Source organism: Aulonocara sp. 'chitande type north' Nkhata Bay, linkage group LG10 (genome assembly GCF_057382095.1).
Source record: "Aulonocara sp. 'chitande type north' Nkhata Bay isolate Kocher_YH1m ecotype deep benthic linkage group LG10, A_spYH_male_GT1.1, whole genome shotgun sequence".
NCBI classification, from domain to species: domain Eukaryota; kingdom Metazoa; phylum Chordata; class Actinopteri; order Cichliformes; family Cichlidae; genus Aulonocara; species Aulonocara sp. 'chitande type north' Nkhata Bay.
The window spans coordinates 176,349-198,768 of record NC_141353.1 but is presented as its reverse complement, the minus strand read 5'-3'; the positions used below and the strand labels follow the sequence as shown (position 1 = coordinate 198,768).

At 43.5% G+C, this 22,420-nt stretch overlaps 1 protein-coding gene across 1 annotated transcript; it reads right to left on the bottom strand.

The window, feature by feature from the left end:
- Window positions 1-1,568: 1,568 nt before the first annotated feature.
- On the bottom strand, window positions 1,569-21,336 carry LOC147319936 (rab3 GTPase-activating protein catalytic subunit-like). Its single transcript, XM_086307644.1, has 7 exons — window positions 21,207-21,336; window positions 6,802-6,967; window positions 5,709-5,808; window positions 3,286-3,378; window positions 2,973-3,145; window positions 2,276-2,364; window positions 1,569-2,132 (listed from the first exon to the last, which is right to left on the bottom strand). Exons 2-7 carry the CDS (start codon window positions 6,955-6,957, stop codon window positions 2,114-2,116), a joined length of 630 nt encoding a protein of 209 aa, XP_086163770.1. The 5' UTR covers window positions 6,958-6,967; window positions 21,207-21,336; the 3' UTR covers window positions 1,569-2,113.
- Window positions 21,337-22,420: the final 1,084 nt, after the last annotated feature.

The window sequence follows — 22,420 nt, the reverse complement described above, 5'->3', positions numbered from 1 at the left end:
AACCAAATGGACGAATCAAGTGGCGATTTACATTTCTCGAGATGTCGAATGTATCTGTAGATGATGTTGATCGACTTGTCGATATTTTTTCCCCCCGCGCCTCAGAGAGAGACAGGATTCAAATTTTATACTTCTCAGTATTTGTATACAGCGCTCCCTCGTTTATCGCGGGAGTTACGTTCTAAAAATAACCTGCGATTGGTGAAATCTGAAGTAGACAACTTTATTTTTTACAATTATTATAGATGTGTTAAGGTAAAACCCGTCACTACACACTTTATACACTCAGACCGACATGAACATTTTCACACGTTTCTCTCCTGTTTAAGCTCTCAAAGTTCAAACCTTCGTAGACAAATAAGTCCAGTATTACAGAAACCAAAGATCAAACCGTGTTTTCAGGTCCAGCACATGAGAACAGAGCAGCTGAGAGATAATTCAACATCAATGAATCATTAATGAACCAATGAATAAGCGATTCTGTACTGTACAGGAGAGACGGCACGGAGGAGATCAACAATAGTCTGCAGCCAATCAGGACGCAGAACACAAAGCGCTGTGATTCATCCGTGAAGCGCACACCTCTCCAACGTGCCAGACGCCATCGAATGTGAGCATTTGCCCACACAAGTCTGTTACGGCGACGAGCTGGAGTCAGGTCAAGACCCCGATGAGGACGACGGGCATGCAGTTGAGCGTCCCTGAGACGGTTTCTGACAGTTTGTGCAGAAATTGTTTGGTTGTGCAAACCAATTGTTCCAGCAGCTGTCTGGGTGGCTGGTCTCAGACGATCTTGGAGGTGAACCTGCTGGATGTGGAGGTCCTGGGCTGGTGTGGTTACACGAGGTCTGCGGTTGTGAGGCCGGTTGGATGTGCTGCCATATTCTCTGAAACGCCTGTGGAGACGGCTTATGGTTGAGAAATGAACATTCAATGCACGGGCGACAGATCTGGTTGACATTCCTGCTGTCAGCATGCCAATTGCACGCTCCCTCATTGCTTGTGGCATCTGTGGCATTTTGCTGTGAGACAAAACTGCACATTCCAGGGTGGCCTTTTGTTGTGGGCAGTCTGAGGTACACCTGTGCACTACTCATGATGTCAGATCAGCATCCTGATGTGGCACACCTGTGAGGTGGGATGGATTATCTCAATATAGCAGATGTGCCCACTACCACACATTTGGACTGATTTGTGACCACTGTTTGGGAGGGATGGTTATATTGTGTATCTGGAATGAATTTTAGGTCTCTACGTCCATCCCATGGGGAATGGGAGCAGTAACAAAGGTGTTGCGTTTATATTTTTGTTGAGTGTATGTAAGCTCTGCTCCAGTGTAATGCATAGGTACAACAATATGCTTTATCTTTAATATAGTTTGGTCACAAAAGACCAAAACTGAACTCTTTGAAGGCTGTAAACACACCATGTTTGGGTGGCTTCACCCCAAAAACACCACAGCAACACTGAAGTCTGGAGGCGGGAGCATCATGGGGGGGGGGGGGGGGGGGGGGGCTGTTTATTCAGCGTACAGCACTGAGACATTAAACATAACTCCAGGAAGGATGAATGGAGACATTGTTGATTAGAATCTGCTGCCATCTACCAGGATGATGAAGATGAAACAAGGATGGATGTTTCAGCAAGACCATGATCACAAACACAGCCAATGGAAACGGTTGGTTTCAGAGAAATCAAGTAAAGCTGCTGGAACGGCCCAGCCAATCACCTGAGCTGAATCTGTGGGAAGGATCCACGGAGCATTCGGGATTTATAGACTGTTTGTGTGGTGAGTGGGTCAAAGTCATGAGCAATGATGGGACTGGTTTCTCCATACAGACGCTGCCATGAACTGTCATCACCAACATTTGTATAAAGTAATAAATAAATGTCCCTGTGTCACTTTGTATTATTACACAACTTCATCTGTGGTTTGATTCCTTTGCACGTCTGGATTGGAAGTGTTGTTACCGACATCTGGTGATAATTTCACATCAAAGCACCTTTAGAAATATATTTACTTAGAGAACAGCCCGCAGCCCACCGTAGTAATAGTTGAACAGACACACACACAGAGCCAGACGGTAGGTCAGACTGTCACTGGGGGCCGACTTCAGCTGGTGGAAAAGGTTCTACAACGAGGGAAAAGACCATGAAATCAATAAAAATCCTGACAAAGTACTGACAGCACTGAGCCTGTCTTCACTCTGAAACTTATATTGGACCTGACCTGAGTGTAACCTTGAGTGTGCGAGTGGTGAAGAGGCAAACATACATAATCAGAGGTTTTCTCTTGCTCCGATGTCCCACTGGAGTTGGACAGCTGAGTGTTATTCTTACAGTCAGACTTCTCCACAGCAGCATCTGGAAACAGAGACACAAACACAAATAAATAAGTCTGTCATTTAGAAACTCTGTTGTTTTCTAGATGTTAGAAGAATTAAACAAGTGCAGCTCACGTAGTCATCACTTCATGATAAAACACAGGATGCTGATCGCTCAGTGGCAAAAGCAGGATGTGACCAGAAGTAGACAATAAAAATAAGAACGCTGCCTGATATCCTGTTTAAGATGACGCTCTTGTGCTTTACTGAGCTGCTGTCAGATGGGATCAATATCTGTGGCCAGCACTCTAAGACATAAATGCAATTACGGCTGTAGTTTTAAGATTCAAGGCTGTCTTAGCTCGAGCTCGAGCTGCTGAGTGTGACGGGCTCAACAGTAACCAGGAAGGAAAAACTGTTTGTGAAAAGAAGCAGAGGAGCCACATCAGTACGAGTCAAACTACCACACGCTCCGAGGTCTCTGCTGCTCTGAATATCACGCTCACGGTCTCCTAACACGGGATCCACACCTCTTCTGTCAGAATCAGTTTCCTCATAAAATGAGCTGAAACCATTAAAACTCAGTCAAGTATTAGTCAACTCCGACTAGTTAATGCCTTTTAAACAGGTTACATGATTAACTCTTACCAGAAGGACAGAATTGAGTATCTCGGTGTTAAGGAGCGACTCATCGATGCGTCGATGGCGGCGAATGTGCTTCCGGGCACTGTGCACCATGTTGGAGACAGACAGTTTGGAAATGGGCACAGTTGCTGCTGGCTCGGTCAGCTTGGACAAAGCAGAGCTGATATCACTGTTTTCTACAGACGACAAACACATCCAAGAGTTTCTGTTCAATTGCTGAGGCCCGGGTCAGCACAGATGCCCAGATCTCCCAGTAAGCTACGCACGTTTCCAGAATGCAGTATGGTCACTCAACAAGTAAAGCCAGGAACCTGACCTTTGCCCTCATCTTCAGCGTATCCTCTTCCAGGAATCTCCTCTGTACACTCAGTCCTACAGCAGAGTTTAAAGAGCTCTGTCACAGCCTCACCTACAGGGAACACAAACAGTTACTGACCTGATATTTTCTTATTCAAACTTTTCATGAAGCACACGCTTCAGCACAGCGAAGCAGGACAACATCTGTGTAACATTTTCTAAATCATGGACGTGGCAACAAAAGAAAAGTCCACTTTACATCACATGTAAAGTGCTTGGGGCTGTCATGAGAGGCGGGGCACACCCTGGACAGGTCGCCAGTCTGCCGCAGGGCAAACACAGAGACAGACATTCACACCGTGGGAAATTTAGGGCCCCAATGAACCTGTCCCCACTAACTGCATGTCTTTGGACTGTGGGAGGAAGTAGGAGGCCCACACATAGAACAATGAGGAAAAAAAGACACTTTATTTGTCCTTTACTATGTTCTTTCTATCGGTAGCTTGATTACATCCGTCTTATCTGCTGCGTATCATTTGATGCATGAATTTTAGCTTAGAAATAGTTTCCTCTGTGCTTATCTTAATGACCTTGTAGTACCATATCACCCTATTAGAGCACTTCGCTCTCACACTGCAGGCCTACTTGTTGTTCCTAGAGTATTTAAAAGTAGAATGGGAGGCAGAGCCTTCAGTTTTCAGGCCCCTCTTCTGTGGAACCAGCTTCCGGTTTGGATTCAGGAGACAGACACTATCTCTACTTTCAAGATTAGGCTTCAAACTTTCCTATTTGCTAAAGCATATAGTTACGGCTGGACCAGGTGACCCTGAATCCTCCCTTAGTTATGCTGCAATAGACGCAGGCTGCCGGGGGATTCCCATGATGCATTGAGTGTTTCTTCTTCACTCACTATGTGTTAACAGACCTCTCTGCATTGAATCACATCTGTTATTAATCTCTGTCTCTCTTCCACAGCATGTCTTTATCCTGTCTTCCTTCTCTCACCCCAACCAATCACAGCAGATGGCTCCGCCCCTCCCTGAGCCTGGTTCTGCTGGAGGTTTCTTCCTGTTTAAAGGGAGTTTTTCCTTCCCACTGTCCCCAAAGTGCTTGCTCATAGGGGGTCATATGATTGTTGGGTTTTTCTCTGTATCTATTATTGTACGATCTACTGTGCAATATAAAGCACCTTGAGGCGACTGTTGTTGTGATTTGGTGCTGTATAAATAAAACTGAACTGAACTGAACAGGTAAAAATATGGCGACATCAGGAGTTTCAGACGGTGAGAGAATGAATCTCGCTGCAAAAGAAATGATGTTTTAAACCCTGCATGTCAACGTCTCCCTGCACACCAAGCAAACATTAAATAAACTGTTTTATAGTCACTGTCTCGACTTGTTTCTGTAATTTGATGTCATCCATTTTTTTTATTTTGCCATTTTTATAAGAACAACAGAGCAGCTTTTTCATTTCAGTCGTTTTATTTTGACTCATGATTTTTTTCTTGACGTCGTTTTTTGTTGCTGTGATCTTTTGATGTTAAAGTCTAGTGTTGACCACAGAAAGAGACTTACTGTGATTATACTGTAATCTGTGAAAATCCTCTGTGTGCAGCTGATGGTTAAAAGAAAACATTTCAGTTCATTCAGATCATTTTTATGTTGACAATAGAAAACCATCCTGAATGGTCGGTTTGAATAAGTGCAAATTTAGATCCTATATGGTTGAAAATAACTTAAACATATCGTGATTTATTTCGTGTTTTGTGATATAGCAAAAAAATATTGTGATATTACATTTTCCTCATATCACCCAGCGCCACCATAGATGTCCATACATGACGTCTAACAATGAAGAATGACACGGGGGAAATGTATTGGACAGAAAGAAAGGTGCAAAAAGACACATTTATGAGTAATTACAGAGCAATCCTGCCACTTAGTGCAAATTAATATCAGCCGGTTCAGTCCCAACTATGGCCTCATTAGCCAGGTTTCACACAAGAAGCGTCTCATGATGGGTAAAACCAACAAGCTCTCTCAAGACCTTTGCACACTTAAGACTGATGGCATCGGCTACAGAAGAACTTCTAAGTTACTGAAGGTTCCAGTGAGCACTGTTGGGGCCATAAACCTGGCGTTGCCCCTGCAGGGTTTTTATTTATTTACGATAAACCAGCCACGACCAAGCGCTCCCCACACGATTTCAGACAGACGAGTGAAAAGACTTATCAGAAGAACGACCTGGAACCAGCAGGTACAATCGTTCCACAGGAAACAACAACATGACCTGCATCACACACACGACTCCTAAAAGCCACTGGCAGGGTTTCTGGATGTCAGCCACTTGCTGACATGTATTTAAAAAAAATTTAATAATTTCTTAATAATAATATTACATTTTTCTATTTGTGTATTAATGACATGACATGTACTGCCTACCTGGAGGCTGCTGTGGCCATGAATACTGCTGCCAGTCTTGGAGCACGTAGGTGAAGCGAATGGCGATGTTGACTGGAGGCAGAGGGAACAGGGAACAACCCTGATGACAACAGGAAGACATCAGCTCATGTTTATGGTAACAAGCTGCAGCATTAATCTCTCTGTACAGGCGTGGATTACACCTCGTCATTGTCGGCTGTTTCTGGGAACATACTGAACACATTTAACCCTCATGTGTGGATGATGACAACATCAATCAGGATTTTTATTCTTCTTTAGGAATGAATATAAGATTTTTGAACTTCATTTTTTAAATGTCCACTTAGGTGGACAACATCGGTTTTGACTTATGAAGGGTATGGAGACATCAGTGTGTAGTGTTTCTGTGCAAGTTTACCATCAACACCAACACAAATACAAGAAAACAGCCTTTGAATAGCTGCAGACCACTGTGCATGAAAGGGTTAAACAACGTGATGTCTGGGAATCCATTGTGTTTCCAGGAATAGGAATAAACAAAGTTCAAACAAACTGATCATTAAACCGACATCCACTTCCTAACAGTCTTTATTTTATTCACAAATTAACTCCACAAAAATCCAGAAACCGAATTTACACAGAATTAGACGTCTTCTTCTTCCTCTTCTGTTTTCCCAATGTTCACATAACTAAGCAGTGTGCTGTACTGTTATCAACCTGCTCTTTGACGAACTATTACAAGAATATATTCTTATTATAAGATAAGATGTTTGTGTTATTTTCAAGTTGAATACAGTTTTTGTGTGACTGTCAGAGCACAGCAGGAGGAGGAGGAGGAGGAGGAGAGACTGTACATGAGCAGGAAAAACCAGATGAATAAATGTTTTAGAAAATACATTTACATGCACTTCGTGGATGCTTTTATGATTATTAGTTGCATTTAACAGGATTCACATCGTCCTAAAATCGTCTGGAACAGGATGCTGAGGTGATACTTGTAGAACATGGGTACATGACGCTCTGTGGCTGCACAATTTTAATTTTTCTTTATTAAAAACAAACAAACAACCTTGAAATATGATCCATATAAAGATGTTTGTTCCAGAGCACTTACTATCTTAGATTTGAAGATGTCGAGCAGGCCGGACAGGTGGTTGTACTGCACGGGCGCTCGACGCAGGTGAACGATCTCAAAGTCGGTGCGCACGCCTGGTCCTTTGCACTCTCCGGCATACATCCGCCTCCACTTCTGCTGGATCTGCACAAACATCGGCACCTGACTGAACACAAGATAAACAGCAGAAGGCATTACTAGCAGGATCTCTGGTACACGCCCGACATCCAGCTTCAGTTTCTCTCAACCAGCAACAATCCAGCTAAACTAAACAGTCCGACTGAAACACAGAGCAACAAGCTGCAGAACTGCATTGTACTGGCATGTATGTCAGCACTGTCACTGCACGGACCACTGAGTGCTACACAGACTGGTTTTAATATGTTGTGCTCATTGGCGTAATCTGGGGCTGCAGCAATTCATCACTTCTAAAAAAATCCTCCAAACCCATTCTTTGCTGCGATGCAGCGATGCAGCGATGCAGCGATGCAGCGTGCTCTGTGGCACAGACTTGTTCAACGATGTAAACGTGTGTGAGGGATAGGTCAGTAGGTAGAGTGGCTGCCCCGGGATCAGAAGGTTGGGGGTTTGAATCAAGTGAAAAGCTAAGCTGAGGTACCCCTGAGCAAGGTCCCTACACGTCTGCTACCCACCAGCTCGATAGCTAGCCGGGAGCTCGAGGGTCACTGAAGCCGCAGAGAACGGCACAACTCCCGGCACATCATATTCAGATCACCGCAGACTTTCGCTACTCAGGTTAAACGTGATATATAAGTCACTTAGACAACCTAAAAATGTTATTGTTGGACTTTTTTCAGTGTTTTATTTGTTCGTGAGTAAATCGGTTTGGCTGAGATTAAAGTTATTAGATTAGATAAAATAAAACTTTATTAATCCCCCAGGTGGGTTCCTCCTTGGTTTTCACACAGCTGAATAAACGTCAAACAGAAAACTGATTAAACAGAAGTGTGAGATGGTCGAGAGTTTACTCCAGTGTCCTGTTATATTTTAGACAGCAAGGAGCAGACGGCCGAGTTTATTAAACTCCACCGAGACAGCAGTGACGCTAATCCGAAGGCGAGACCGTCCAATTTAACAGCCGTTTACTTCCGGCCTACCCGACCTTCTCAGGACCCGGCCCACATAGACCGCGAAGGCCGGGTCCTCAGGAGGATGCAGCCCATGAATTTGGACACGACCACTGACATGTTACAAAACAAACTCACATCGCTATCAGCAGCCATGTTGTTGCCTTTGGCTGCCTGATCGGTTCAGGAAATTAGGATGTTTTTCTACGCATGTGCGAAAAGGTGGTCGCTTCCTCTATAGTTCTTTCACAATAAAATAAAACAAACAAATTCTAAATTCATCCATCCATCTTCATCCGCTTTATCCGAGGCCGGGTCGCGGGGGCAGCAGCCTAAGCAAAGAGGCCCAGACCTCCCTCTCCCCAGCCACCTCCTCCAGCTTATCCGGGGGAATACCAAGGCGTTCCCAGGCCAGCCGAGAGATATAATCTCTCCAGCGTGTCCTGGGTCTGCCCCGGGGCCTCCTCCCGGTGGGACATGCCTGGAACACCTCACCCAGGAGGCGCCCAGGAGGCTCCAATCTCTAAGGGAGAGGCCAGCCACCCTTCGGTGGAAGCTCATTTCTGCCGCTTCTATCCGCGATCTCGTTCTTTCGGTCACTACCCACAGCTCGTGGCCATAGGTGAGGGTAGGGACGTAGATCGACCGGTAAATGGAGAGCTTCGCTTTTACACTCAGCTCCCTCTTCACCACGACGGACCGGTGCAGCGTCCGCATTACTGCAGCTGCAGCCCCAATCCGTCTGTCGATCTCCGGCTCCCTTCTCCCATCACTCGCGAACAAGACCCCGAGATACTTGAACTCCTCCACTTGGGGCAGGAACTCATCCCCGACCCGGAGTGGGCACTCCACCCTTTTCCGGCTGAGAACCATGGCCTCAGATTTGGAGGTGCTGATCCTCATTCCCGCTGCTTCACACTCGGCTGCGAAACGTTCCAGTGCGAGCTGGGTGCATTGTGTGCCGGGTGGCGGCCAGGAGCGGAGGCCCTGGCGGACTGACCCCCGGCTGCCAAGACTGGCAATAGGGACAATTCTAAATTCAATTCAATTTTATTTGTGTAGCGCCAAATCACAACAACAGTCGTTGTGCAAAACTCATTCAGGCATTTGATGACAGGTTTCAAGATGTGAAGAATATCCAAAAGGAACTGGAGATGTTTGCTACGCCGTTTAATGTGCAACCATCTGTGCCAGACACTTTCCAAGTGGAAATAATTGGGCTGCAAAACAACTACGAGCTCAAAGCTAAGTATAACAGCCTCTCTCTGCTGGACTTTCACAAACTGTACGTTCATGCTGAGGCTTTTCCCATCCTGGCGAGACATGCCCTGAAATTTGCATCTCTGTTTGGGACAACGTACCACTTTGAACAGGTCTTTTCAAAACTGACTCTTGCAAAGAGGCGCTTCCACTCAAGACTAACTGAATCAAACTTGAAAAAGCAGCTTCGAGTGGCATCATCATCATCACTGCCAGCTGACATCAGACACCTCGCCAAAAAGAAACAGTTCCAGCCATCTCATTAGGTGAGTCTGATGAGCAGAAATGCAGCAGTAACACAGCAGCAGCCCAAGCAGAGAAGCCTCCTCCAGCTTGTCCGGGGAACGCCAACCCATTCTCAGACCAGCCAAGAGATGTTAATATAAGCAATTAGCAGGGTGTGTCAAAGAGTGAACAGAACATCGCCGAGTCAGCTGACAGCTCCATAAAACGTGTTTCCTACAGCAGCAAACAGGCTTCAAGAAGTGACAGTAAGGAGAGGTGTCAAGATCTGTGGGCCAGTCAGCCTCTTGTGTAAAGGACACAGTGATGCTGAAGTCATAGAGGCTGTGGTCAGGTCAGTCAGCCCAGGTTTCAGTATTCCTGACATGCCTGAGATAAAAGGACCTCACTCCCCGTTAGTTAAAGGAAATATTGAAAGCTCATCAAAAAACTGCTGACTTAACTCTTTGTGCTTGCATTGGCTCTCAGGAAGGCATCAGTGCAGCACCGTACCAGTGACAGTGAGGAAAGCTGCTCATCATTGGTTATGGCTCAAGAACTGCTCCAAAATCGAATTACCACCTCATTCCTGAAAAGCAGGCAGTTTATGAAAGATTTTGAGAATATATCAGTGATTCTTGAGATAAGGGACAAAACATGTCCAAAGTTTCTGTCAACACCATCAGATTTTTTAAAAAGTACAAAAAAATCAGGAATTATTGTGGGTAACTTACACTGTGAGGACCCCTTTACCACTTCCTGTTTGATACACATGCCATGAGGTCACTGCTCTGGTGAGTTTTTTTAATTTTTATTTCATTTATTGCATACCTTTCTGATAAAACTCTGTGTCACAACCATAGTGCATCAACACCACAGTAGAGGCCATAAGCAACTGATGAACAACAAGATGGCGTCTGTCAGAAAAACGTGCTATGAGAGAAAGTAGGGTATTTTGTCAGCACCATCAGGATTTTTGCCTGACGGTGTTGACCCTTTTTCTAATGATTTTGGCAAATGTCACAAAAGTGTCCTATTCACTAATTATATTAAGTTATTTTTATTACTATTTCAGTCATATTACTTCCTGTGCATTTTACTGATATTTCTGCTTTACAGATGTGTCGAATATTATGGAATTTGCCTGATCTTGAATCTCATAGTTAATGTATACTTTATTAATCCTGTAGGAAAATGCTTAGTCCTCTGCATTTAACCCATTTACTCAGTGAAGCAGTGGGCAGCTACCAATCCATGACCCGGGGAGCAGTGTGTAGAGACGGTACCTTGCTCAAGGGTATCTCAGGATAGCCGCTGTTTGGTGGATTTGAACCCCCAACAGGGCTCTAGAGTGCGACCAAATTTTTCAGTGGTGCGACTAAAAAAAAATATTTGGTTGCACCTGTGCGACCAACTGTTCGGGTAGCAAAAAAAAAAAAAAAAAATCTGCAACCTTCCCTGTGGTCAACAACAGACACACATTTTGTCCCTATCGTGGACTAAACCAATCAGAGATAGTAAGGGGCGGGACCTCTCTGATTGGCCGTGGTCCAGTTGAAAGTGCAGGTGGAAGTGGGAGGTGAGTAGCTTGAATAAAGCGATATCAATTCATTAAATCCTGAATCGACTTTTAAATATAACTGTGTTTTGCCAGAAACGCCAGATTCTCAGATTAAAGCTCACAAAACCAGTTCAACAACAACCAAACAGCAAATCAGAGCAGGTACACGGACTCCACACAAAGACGTAAACACAGAGCGGACCCGACGCATCAGAATTAACTTTGTCTTTCTCGGCTTTCTCACCCGACGGCCCGTAGACGGACACGCTGTCGGAGCTTAGCGAATCTGATGCGTCCGGTCCGCGATGTGTTTACGTCTTTTTGCGCTGATTCTGAGCTGCAGGTTTTGTCTCTCTCCAACCAAAATTCACCGAGCTGAATTTTGCTGTTTTGCTTCCACGACTATTAAAATCACATCCATGCACAGCTAGCTCTCTCTCTATCTCTCTCTGTACTTCAAGAACAGTTTCCCGTCTCCAATCTCTGTTTTCTGTATTATTTATTCGCTTATTACCCACCAGTCTACCGTTGTTTACAGTGCTGTCGGCTACTGTCTTTTTCTTCAAGAAAGCCTATTTTTTCTGTTGTTCAATACTGAAGAAATTTAAACTTTATATGCAGAACATTGTAGAATATTTTTAAGGTTATCTGCTATAAAAAGCCAGACCAGGAAAATCTCCTTCATGTTTTTCTGTGTTTTATTCTCAGTTACTTTCACACAAAGGAATCTGCTGTGATGTTCACAATTCTGATGAAGTCAGTACTGATAAATGATCAGAATTATAATATTTCTGACTGTCTGAGGCTAAGTTGAATCGAATCGGGACTTTGAAAACCGGAATCGAATGGATTATAGAAATCAGTGATGATACCCAGCCCTAGTGAGCAGCCTGGGCACGACAGAAGTGGATGTAGCTGTAACAGGAAAAGAACTATTGCTAACTTTTCTGTTAAGTTAAGGCCTGATCCTTCTGAAATTCATAGCCAGTGCTCTGACACGGTGTCATCAATCTTTGAATGCTGAAAAAGCACAGTGTATCCAGAAAAACACATTATATTATATAAATTATTATAAAACTTGTGTGCGCCTAACTTTTGTGCCGGTACGCGTACGCCCATGGCAAAAAGTTAGTCTAGAGCCCTGCCCAACGATCATGGGGCAAACACTATCTACTGAGCTATCTCTGCCCCGAGAGCTGGTCTTTTAAGTGATGATGTATGAACCCTGCTTTCGGGTCCAAACTACTCTGTGTTTATTAAGGCTGTTGTGTTTTAACATGTTTTTATTCTTTTTTATCTTGTTCTATTTAATCTGAACAAGCCCCTAAAAACAGTCAGTGATCACTGTCAGCCTAACCATCGGGAACCCTCACGTTAACTTTTATCAAGTGGAAAAAAGTTTCACTGTGTTTATGTTACGCTAACATAGCTGTGTTGCTAGCAATCACGTAGCACATCATTATATACCAGCTAGTCCAACATCAGTAACCCTACAAACGCCAGTGCTGTTTAGTTTTGTCTTCATTTATGTTGGAAGTGATAGCAGAGCTGGTGTTAAGGTGGAAACCGGCGAGCTAACTTCTAACTCTGTTAAATTTCATATATTCTGTTTTCATGGATGCCTGGATGTTACACCTGGTAAAACAGCCACACTGATCATTTTATTAAAGATGAAAGAATTTAGACAGTTTGTAACTCTCAGTGATGCCGCAGAGTTCCTTTGACTTTGGGATCTGCAGCGGAGTTTGGACCTGGAAACGGCTAATGACATCAGACTTAAAGACCGGATAGCATTTCTGTTGCTTAATACATATTTGTGTTGTGAATATTCATCCTTAATATGTGTAAATGCATATGCTTCAGAAAAATTATAGCAATTACAAAATGGTACATTTCAGGCTAGAATAGCAAAGAGGAAGCTGTCAGTAGAGGAACAAAAGAGAAGGAACAGGGATGATCAAAAAATAAGTAGAGAAAAAATTAACAGCCAGCCTGAGTTTCTCATAAAGGGAAAGATGGAGAAATAGAGTGAAAGAGGGAAAAATAAAGAACATCAGTGATCTGAAAGGAAGAGAAAAAAAGGCAGAAGAGAAGGTTTTGGAAACAAGCACAGAGAGTCAAAAGGAGAGAAAGTCCAGCAGCGTCTAAACACACAACCACAGAGTACTTTAGGAATCAAGGAGCAGTAGGCAGCTACTTGCTGGTGAACTATTAAGATGTAGAACTTGACATGTGCAAAAACAGAATTGTTATGATGTGTCTTGTGATATTACAAAGGTTGTTAAGGTTTAATGGTCATTTTGAAAGAAATAATATCCTGTTTTCTACTCATGTGTCACCACTTGTCAACTCCATAATATGGATTTTTTGTTTATTTTTCTGTTTTGAAGAACCATATATTTTCCTCCCTCATGATCTTCCAATAAAAATACGTAATTTTCTAAATAAATATGTAATTTTCACGCTGCTAAATATGATCGTTTCTTATGGAGATTAAATACAAGCTTCTGAAAATATGTATGACTGTAACTCTAATAATCCATGCATCCATCCATCCATTCGCTTCCGCTTATCCTTTTCAGGGTCGCGGGGGGCGCTGGAGCCTATCCCAGCTGTCATAGGGCGAAAGGCGGGGTACACCCTGGACAGGTCGCCAGTCTGTCGCAGGGCCAACATACAGGGACAGACAACCATTCACACTCACATTCACTCGCACATTCACACCTAGTGGCAATTTGGATTATCCAATTAACCTATCCCCACAAGCTTCATGTCTTTGGACGGTGGGAGGAAGCCGGAGTACCCGGAGGGAACCCATGCAAACACGGGGAGAACATGCAAACTCCACACAGAAAGACCCCAGCCTGATGTTGGAATTGAACTCAGGACCTTCTTGCTGTGCGGCAACAGTGCTAACCACCGTGCTGCCTAACTCTAATAATAAAAAGCCAAAACAATCTTACTTTTAAATGTGGTATAATTACTTTGAAAACATATGTGCATAAACAGTAGAACAGAGAAGCTGGTAATAGTCAAAATAGCTGAAACAACTTAATTTAAAATATATATTTTTACATTTCTTTGTGTCTGATGGTGTTGACTAAAACCTTGCACTTCTCCAGCAAAAACATGATTAAAAATTGTTACACCTGGCAGATTGTACCAAAACAAGGTGAGACAGCCAAAACTTTGTGTAACAATTATATGTAAATATTAGAGATGGCACGATACCACTTTTTTATGTCCGATACCGATACCGATATCATAAATTTGGATATCTGCCGATACCGATATGAATCCGATATAATGTTTTTTAATCAACAAAACTGTTTTTTTTTTAAATATCTTGCTGCATTTTGTATAAGTTCATACTCAAGTTTAAAACAACAACTACACTAAAGCTATTCTGTTATACCTATATGCAAAAAAAAAATATTTCATAGTTCAGCAATACTGATCAATCTAATAAACTTAAACCTACACCATCCTCCCTATTCTGGTATTTTAAAGAGTACTTAGCGTAAATATTAAGCAACCTAACTAATAGGGTTCCAACTCCCAGCAACAACAAAAATAAATAAATAAAAAATAGGGAACCACCCCTCACACTCCACCTCATGATGCTTAATCGACGTAATCAACCTTAATTTGATGCAGTGTGAAAAAAAATGCACAGAAATCAATTATTTTTCAAGAAATATTAAATAGATTCAACATCTTTCTTCAACAAAATTGCAGACTGCACAGATGGTACCTTCCCAAAGGAAAAAGTACTATAGCTTACTAGGGTATATATATTAGACTTAATAGTCACTATATACAGTAATGGACTTCTATTCATTTTACATCAAATTAAAACTTTGGGTGTAAGATTCGGATAATTATTTATTAAAAGCTAGACATTTTAAATGAGAATAAGAAAGAAAAGTATGTCTTTGTGCCCCCTTTTCCCTGTTCATGCCCTATCGGCCCCCCTGGCTAAACTTTGCTAGATCCGCCCCTGCACAGTTACCAGCCGTCAGCTACGTAGAAAAAGATCCTCGAGTAGAAAGTAATAATAAATACATTCTAACAACAGCTTATCAAGCTTAAACGTGCTGCTGTTGTTCAGCCGCTGGTTTCCTCTTTCTGGTGCAAAGTGGGCCAAAAACAAACCAGAGAGACGGACTCGCGACAGAAAAGCCGATCAGCTGATCGTTAAGCAGTTTCATGATTGAAGTAGCAGCAGGAGAGGCAGTCGCTCCATATATCGTTTGGTAAGCTTAAGGCAGGAATGCTTTACAAACATTCAGAGATGGACTTACACACTTGCTTTACTTCTCTCGGGGATAACTTTGTCGGAGATGAAATGCCGGGTTGCTAGCGAAGCTCCACATGCTATCCAGACCACCGACAGGTCCCGCATGCCACAGCCGCTCTATCACCTGATGCATACTGCTCCGACGTGCTAACGTTCTGAGGTGAGTTACGGCGTGTTGCAAGTTTTGTGAGGTGCTTTCGTGATATTTAATGGATCGGATTAAATTTTTTATTTTTCTCCGATATCCGATCCAGTAATTTAGGTCAGTATCGGACCGATACCGATACGTAATATCGGATCGGTCCATCTCTAGTAAATATGTCTTTAAGAGAGTAAAGAGAGGTTAGTTTATTTTGGAGTAGAGCTCCATTTATTAAGAAAAATTAAAAAAGACAGGAACACTCTTTAGAGGTTTGTGGGTGGCTCTCAAAAGAGCCGTTGTGGGGAAGTCACTCAGACTTCAAACAGGCTACTCCTTTGGTTGCCAAGACACGGCTCCCTCCGCCGAGAAGTGGGCCATGAACTTCTCCCCCACCAGGACAGCCTCTCTGGAGGAGTTGTTTGCTGCTACACGACCCAGGCCTTGCAACGGCTCCACCACAGTAGGTGCCACACCCCTCACAGCAGGTGCCACACCCCTCACAGCAGGTGCCACACCCCTCACAGCAGGTGCCACACCCCTCACAGCAGGTGCCCCTCTCTTGTCCAAACAGCACAGAAAATTGTGGAGAACACACGTTGCCTTCACACACTTCTCCGCAATTTCAGGACGGAGCTCCATGGAGCGCAGATACAACCTCTACTGTGAGGGAGAGAGGGAAGTTCCAGCGCTCCTGGAATCCCTCTGCAATGCACCGCCAGTCTTCAGTTGAAGGCACAGCCATGAAGTCGTCCACTAGACAGTCCCAGATGGACGTCGCTACCTGGGGGGTGATCTGGCTCACCAAGGACACGCCAACTCGAAAACTGAATGCGATGGTCCTGAAGGAGTCCTCGGTGGCAAGGAACCTGGACAAAATGCTGCAGTTACAAAATACATTATTCAAATTCCAAAATACTTTTGTGATGTCAGATTTAAATTACAAAACATAAATCTTACATAAAACCTTTTGTAATTACAAGGATAATTACATGATATATATTAGATATAATCTAAAACAGTCTGCTGGGATTATATACAAATATTCAACTATCCCAGAATTAAACCAGGTCTAAATAAAAAGAAAGGAGTGAGTATCACTACAAAGATTAACCCACAGTGGTCCTCATACCACAGTTTGATATCAGCAAACAGCGAGAGCATACATTGATATGACACCACAGCCATGCTATCATTCAAACACTGATAACGGCATAAATCGAATTACAGTGGGGCAAAAAAGTATTTAGTCAGCCAACGATTGTGCAAGTTCCCCCACCTAAAATGATGACAGAGGTCAGTAATTTGCACCAGAGGTACACTTCAACTGTGAGAGACAGAATGTGAAAAAAAAATCCATGAATCCACATGGTAGGATTTGTAAAGAATTTATTCGTAAATTAGGGTGGAAAATAAGTATTTGGTCAATAACAAAAATACAACTCAATACTTTGTAACATAACCTTTGTTGGCAATAACAGAGGTCAAACGTTTACTATAGGTCTTTACCAGGTTTGCACACACAGTAGCTGGTATTTTGGCCCATTCCTCCATGCAGATCTTCTCGAGAGCAGTGATGTTTTGGGGCTGTCGCCGAGCAACACGGACTTTCAACTCCCGCCACAGATTTTCTATGGGGTTGAGGTCTGGAGACTGGCTAGGCCACTCCAGGACTTTCAAATGCTTCTTACGGAGCCACTCCTTTGTTGCCCGGGCGGTGTGTTTTGGATCATTGTCATGTTGGAAGACCCAGCCTCGTTTCATCTTCAAAGTTCTCACTGATGGAAGGAGGTTTTGGCTCAAAATCTCACGATACATGGCCCCATTCATTCTGTCCTTAACACGGATCAGTGGTCCTGTCCCCAACACGGATCAGTGGTCCTGTCCCCTTGGCAGAAAAACAGCCCCATAGCATGATGTTTCCACCCCCATGCTTCACAGTAGGTATGGTGTTCTTGGGATGCAACTCAGTATTCTTCGTCCTCCAAACACGACGAGTTGAGTTTATACCAAAAAGTTCTACTTTGGTTTCATCTGACCACATGACATTCTCCCAATCCTCTGCTGTATCATCCATGTGCTCTCTGGCAAACTTCAGACGGGCCTGGACATGCACTGGCTTCAGCAGCGGAACACGTCTGGCACTGCGGGATTTGATTCCCTGCCGTTGTAGTGTGTTACTGATGGTGACCTTTGTTACTTTGGTCCCAGCTCTCTGCAGGTCATTCACCAGGTCCCCCCGTGTGGTTCTGGGATCTTTGCTCACCGTTCTCATGATCATTTTGACCCCACGGGATGAGATCTTGCGTGGAGCCCCAGATGGAGGGAGATTATCAGTGGTCTTGTATGTCTTCCATTTTCTGATGATTGCTCCCACAGTTGATTTTTTCACACCAAGCTGCTTGCCTATTGTAGATTCACTCTTCCCAGTCTGGTGCAGGTCTACAATACTTTTCCTGGTGTCCTTCGAAAGCTCTTTGGTCTTGGCCATGGCGGAGTTTGGAGTCTGACTGTTTGAGGCTGTGGACAGGTGTCTTTTATACAGATGATGAGTTCAAACAGGTGCCATTCATACAGGTAACGAGTGGGGGACAGAAAAGCGTCTTACAGAAGACGTTACAGGTCTGTGAGAGCCAGAGATTTTCCATGTTTGAGGTGACCAAATACTTATTTTCCACCCTGATTTACGAATAAATTCTTTACAAATCCTACCATGTGAATTCATGGATTTTTTTTTCACATTCTGTCTCTCACAGTTGAAGTGTACCTCTGGTGCAAATTACTGACCTCTGTCATCATTTTAAGTGGGGGAACTTGCACAATCGGTGGCTGACTAAATACTTTTTTGCCCCACTGTAAATCGGGACTTGATGAGACCCGAGTATCACTAGAAATATTATAAACAGTCGTCTCCGTACCACAGCTTGCTATCAGTAAACACCGACAGCATTCATTGATAGCATAGCACATCCATGTTAGCACAGGTATCAATAAAGGACTACCGTATTAAACACTTTTACTAACCTCAGGGAGATGGACAGGCGCTCTGCAGGTGGGATTGAGCGTCTGTAGTTGGTGTCAAGGCGGGCAATGCTGGGACCAACGCGGGACAGCAGGTCCTCAAACTGGGCGAGTGAAAGACGGTGGTATTGCTGGAATCTGCCGTCATCCAGGCGCAGCTCCTGGAGCAAATGGTGAAACTCACCAAACTGCTCACGCGTCTGGAGGACCTGATGGACCCAGGTACGGCGAGGACGTCCTTAACGCCGCTGCTCTGCTCCTTTTTGGCTCCTACCTTAAAGCACACTGTGCGCTGTCGATCTTACGTGCTGCACAATAATGTTTAACATTTAGTATTTACTGTTATATTCCCATAGATCATCATGGTGTTGTTTATTTTATTGCTCTAGTCTTCTTCTGCTTGTTTTCTTTTTTCTTTCTCAACAGGTGATCCAGGAAAAAAAAAAAAAAAAAGACCCCAACGTATTAGCCAGAGGTCCCTTTACTACGGTTCGGAGCCGCGGACCTGTTTTATTTACGAGATCACTGCAAAAAGTGCAGCCTTACCTAATGTGCACCTACTGTTACTCATTTATATTAAGATTTAAACATCTAGTTGGTGTTGGTATGGAGAGTAACCTTCGGTAATAGTAATAAATCACACAGCAATAGGATATTCATGTAGTTGTAAAGTATTCAGAATATGTTACTTCTATTATCTTTGGTGGAATACATTTTAAAATTAACACTGTCAACAGGTTAGCACCTCATACCACAGTGCAGCAAAGCAGTCTCATGAGCGCTGGGAAGGACACTTAAGGACACTTTAAGGAAAACTTAAACTGAAAGCGAGCCTTTATTTGGGCTGATGCAGAAGGGAGTAGACAAAACATAACAGGGACTGAGACTGCAACTAACCAAAAACCTAAACTGGAAAAACACTAACCTGACTGAAAGGCATAACTATGATCACTGTGAACAGAATGCTGTGCAGATGCATGGAAACTGTGAACCAAGTGGCGTGACGAAAGAGACATGAACATGACCTGCACGGAACCTCATCGTGCGGCTGCATGAAAAACAACATAAACCAAATGGCAAACATGAACTGCACAGAATCCTGAAAAACACTTAACTTGACCGGGGGGAAGTACACAGACGACGCGACACAGACTGTATGAAACACAGAGACTAAATACACATGAGGGATGATCAGGGGAAGTGGCCACACATGGGAGCACAGCTGACACACATGAACCTAACGACAGGACAGGAGAAATGAAACTGAATACACTGACATTGAATACAGACTTTCAAAGTAAAACAGAAAACATGGAGATTAGACGTGACATGAACTTGACAAACAAAGAAAACTTGGACATGAAACATGGCAGAATGTAACTAGATCAGGGGTGCCCAATCCCGGTCCTCGAGAGCTACCGTCCTGCAGCTTTTAGATGCATCCCTACTCCAACACAGCTGAATCAAATGAATGGCTTGTTATCAGTAGTGATGGGCAGATGAAGCCCCATGAAGCACTGGAGCTTTTCATCCAATTGGTTCACCCCAACGCGAAGCTTCATGAAGCTTCATTTGCTCTAGCAGGACACCTACTGGACGTAAAAATAATAGCTGGCATGAATTTGAAGAGTGTGGCATTTTGCACACAGCCTGTAAATGTCAACAACAAAAGGAGTGTGTAAAACATGTATATTGTAGTGATGGCAGTATACTGTGTATATTTATGCTGGCAGTATGGAAAATGATTATTTGCGGCAAAGTTCGAACCGCTTCATGAACCAGTCACGTGGTACAGCCGGGCAGCGAGGCTTCGGACGTCATCATTTTCAGCTCCTCCCATAAATGAAGCAAGCCTCGATACGCGCTTCGCGGAAACGCCCCCTCCATTACTCGACACACGCTCCGAAGCCTCGATACAGAACGTCCCATCACTAGTTATCAGGCCTTTGCCAAACACGATGGCATGCTGAAGAGGTAATCAAACCATTTGATTCAGCTGTGTTGGAGTAGGGATGCATCTAAAAGCTGCAGGACGGTAGCTCTCGAGGACCGGGATTGGGCACCCCTGAACTAGATAAACCGAAATGAAACTAGACTAAAAAGAATAACAAAACACCAAGAAACTCAGAATACTGGGTCACATGACCCAGGGCCATGACAATACGGAGGTGTTATCAGCTCAGTATTGAACAAGAAATATTAATGCTTCAAATTATTTGTCCTAAAGGATGCAAGCTATACAGAGTACTGCACATGTGACTTTGTGAACATACCTCATTAAATATAATTCGGACAGTTTTTTAACCTGAATATTTGCAACAAACAAAAAATATACAGAGTCAGTGCTAAAAAAATAATCAGAGGAAAAAATTAACATTTTAACTTAAGCTGCCAAGCGGAAGTAGTTGGTTTCAGTACATAAGTATCGGGCTTTGCTATTTAATCCGTAGCTATTGACTAATGAGGGGTTACTGAAGTGCCAGGTTTTTAAAAGTTGGCGTTAATGTCGTTCCACATGTGGAAAGCGACAGAAAACATGCTGCTGTTTGCACATATTTAATAATCAGCTCTGCACAGGAGCAGAAGCAGAGTCCAGCCTGTTGCTCTTACAGTATAATACTCATAAAGAAAGTACAGTAACCGTGGTTAGTCACTGAGCAGCCCGGTGCGTTTCTCTTGATTTCTTTAGTCAGGGTAAATTCATTCACCTGCACGGGTTAGCTAAACGAACTTTACAAAACAAGTTTCCCCGACAGCCGAGTGCTCACCTAAGGACCTAAGTTACGGATTAGCTTACACACACATTTAACTTACCGAAAATAATACGGTGGGGCCTCAGGTCCTCCTGTCTGGTAGTCCAATTTACTGAAGAACACCTCAGGCTGTCACTTTGAAATAGCCGGTAATGTAAACGCTGGACCTCTCAGCATCTGCCATTCCCGAACAGACACATGCAAGTTTGTCCGTGACTGCAGCCGCGCTGTACATTTATTTCAGTTTCAATATTTTTTTCAGTTTCAATATTTTTTTCGGTTTCATTTCAAGGTGGCATCGTTCTGATCCCATACACACACAAATCCTGATTTACAAGTACAAAATATTTATGACCACAATTTGAGCCCATATACTCTCTCTACCACAGCTGCCTTTGAACTTGCCTGGCCAGGTCTGAGTCCAGCTTTGCTACTCCTGCCAGGTCACATGACACAGGGGTGTGCTCTGATGTCAGCAGGCAGGTCAGTGGAGCCCTCTGGTGGTGGATATATGGCAGTGAAACAGGAGGAGGCCTGAGAACAGACAGCAGGCTTAACTAGCAGGACAAAGTAGCATGTAGTACTTGAAGGAGTCATCACAGCCAATCAGCTCTCAGGAAAATGGAACATCACATAAATATTTCTCTTCTTTGATTTTCATCAATGTATTTCCTTTGATAGATTTTCCGTCAACACTTCTGCTTGATTAGAAGCTCATAGGCAGTTCCTGTCACTCTACAATAAAACAATGTAAAGGCTGCCCTCTCTGCCCTCCCACTAGCTGACACAAGTAAACTGTGCTAAGATGCCCTACATGGACTAAGGTTCTTGGCCACACACATATAGATTTGCTTGGCTGTAGAAATCCATGCCATGAAGCTCCCAGCGCACATTTTTGATGCTTCTGTCTGTGGCAGAGCAGGTTTGGAGCTCTGCAGAGCCTTGGTGACTTTTACTGACTATGCACCCCTACCCATTTATTATGGGTAGGGGTGCATAGTCAACAAAATAGTCAACAAAATATGTAATTTGACATATTTTGTTGTTTTGTGTGTGTGTTTGTCTGTGTGAAGTTTTGATGTGTATGTGAAAAACACAATTTTGAAAACACTGGAAAAAGACCTCAAGACATGTTTTCCTTTACTTTCTATGAAACAAAAATTCCCACCAAGGCTTTTCAGTGTGAAATTTAGTGTATAGAAAATACCTGTGCCAGGTTGTCTCCATCTAGTGGTGAACATGGCCTCACCACTACATCAGGTGAGCTTTTCACTG

Bases quoted from the DNA above. Each gene is read 5' to 3' on its own strand.
- LOC147319936 (XM_086307644.1), bottom strand. From the start codon at position 6,957: ATGTTTGTGCAGATCCAGCAGAAGTGGAGGCGGATGTATGCCGGAGAG. The intron at 3,379-5,708 runs GTAGGCAGTACA...TGTTCCCTGTAG, and splicing joins ATGGCCACAGCAGCCTCCAG to GTGAGGCTGTGACAGAGCTC. The intron at 3,146-3,285 runs GTCAGGTTCCTG...TGTCGTCTGTAG, and splicing joins CGCTGAAGATGAGGGCAAAG to AAAACAGTGATATCAGCTCT.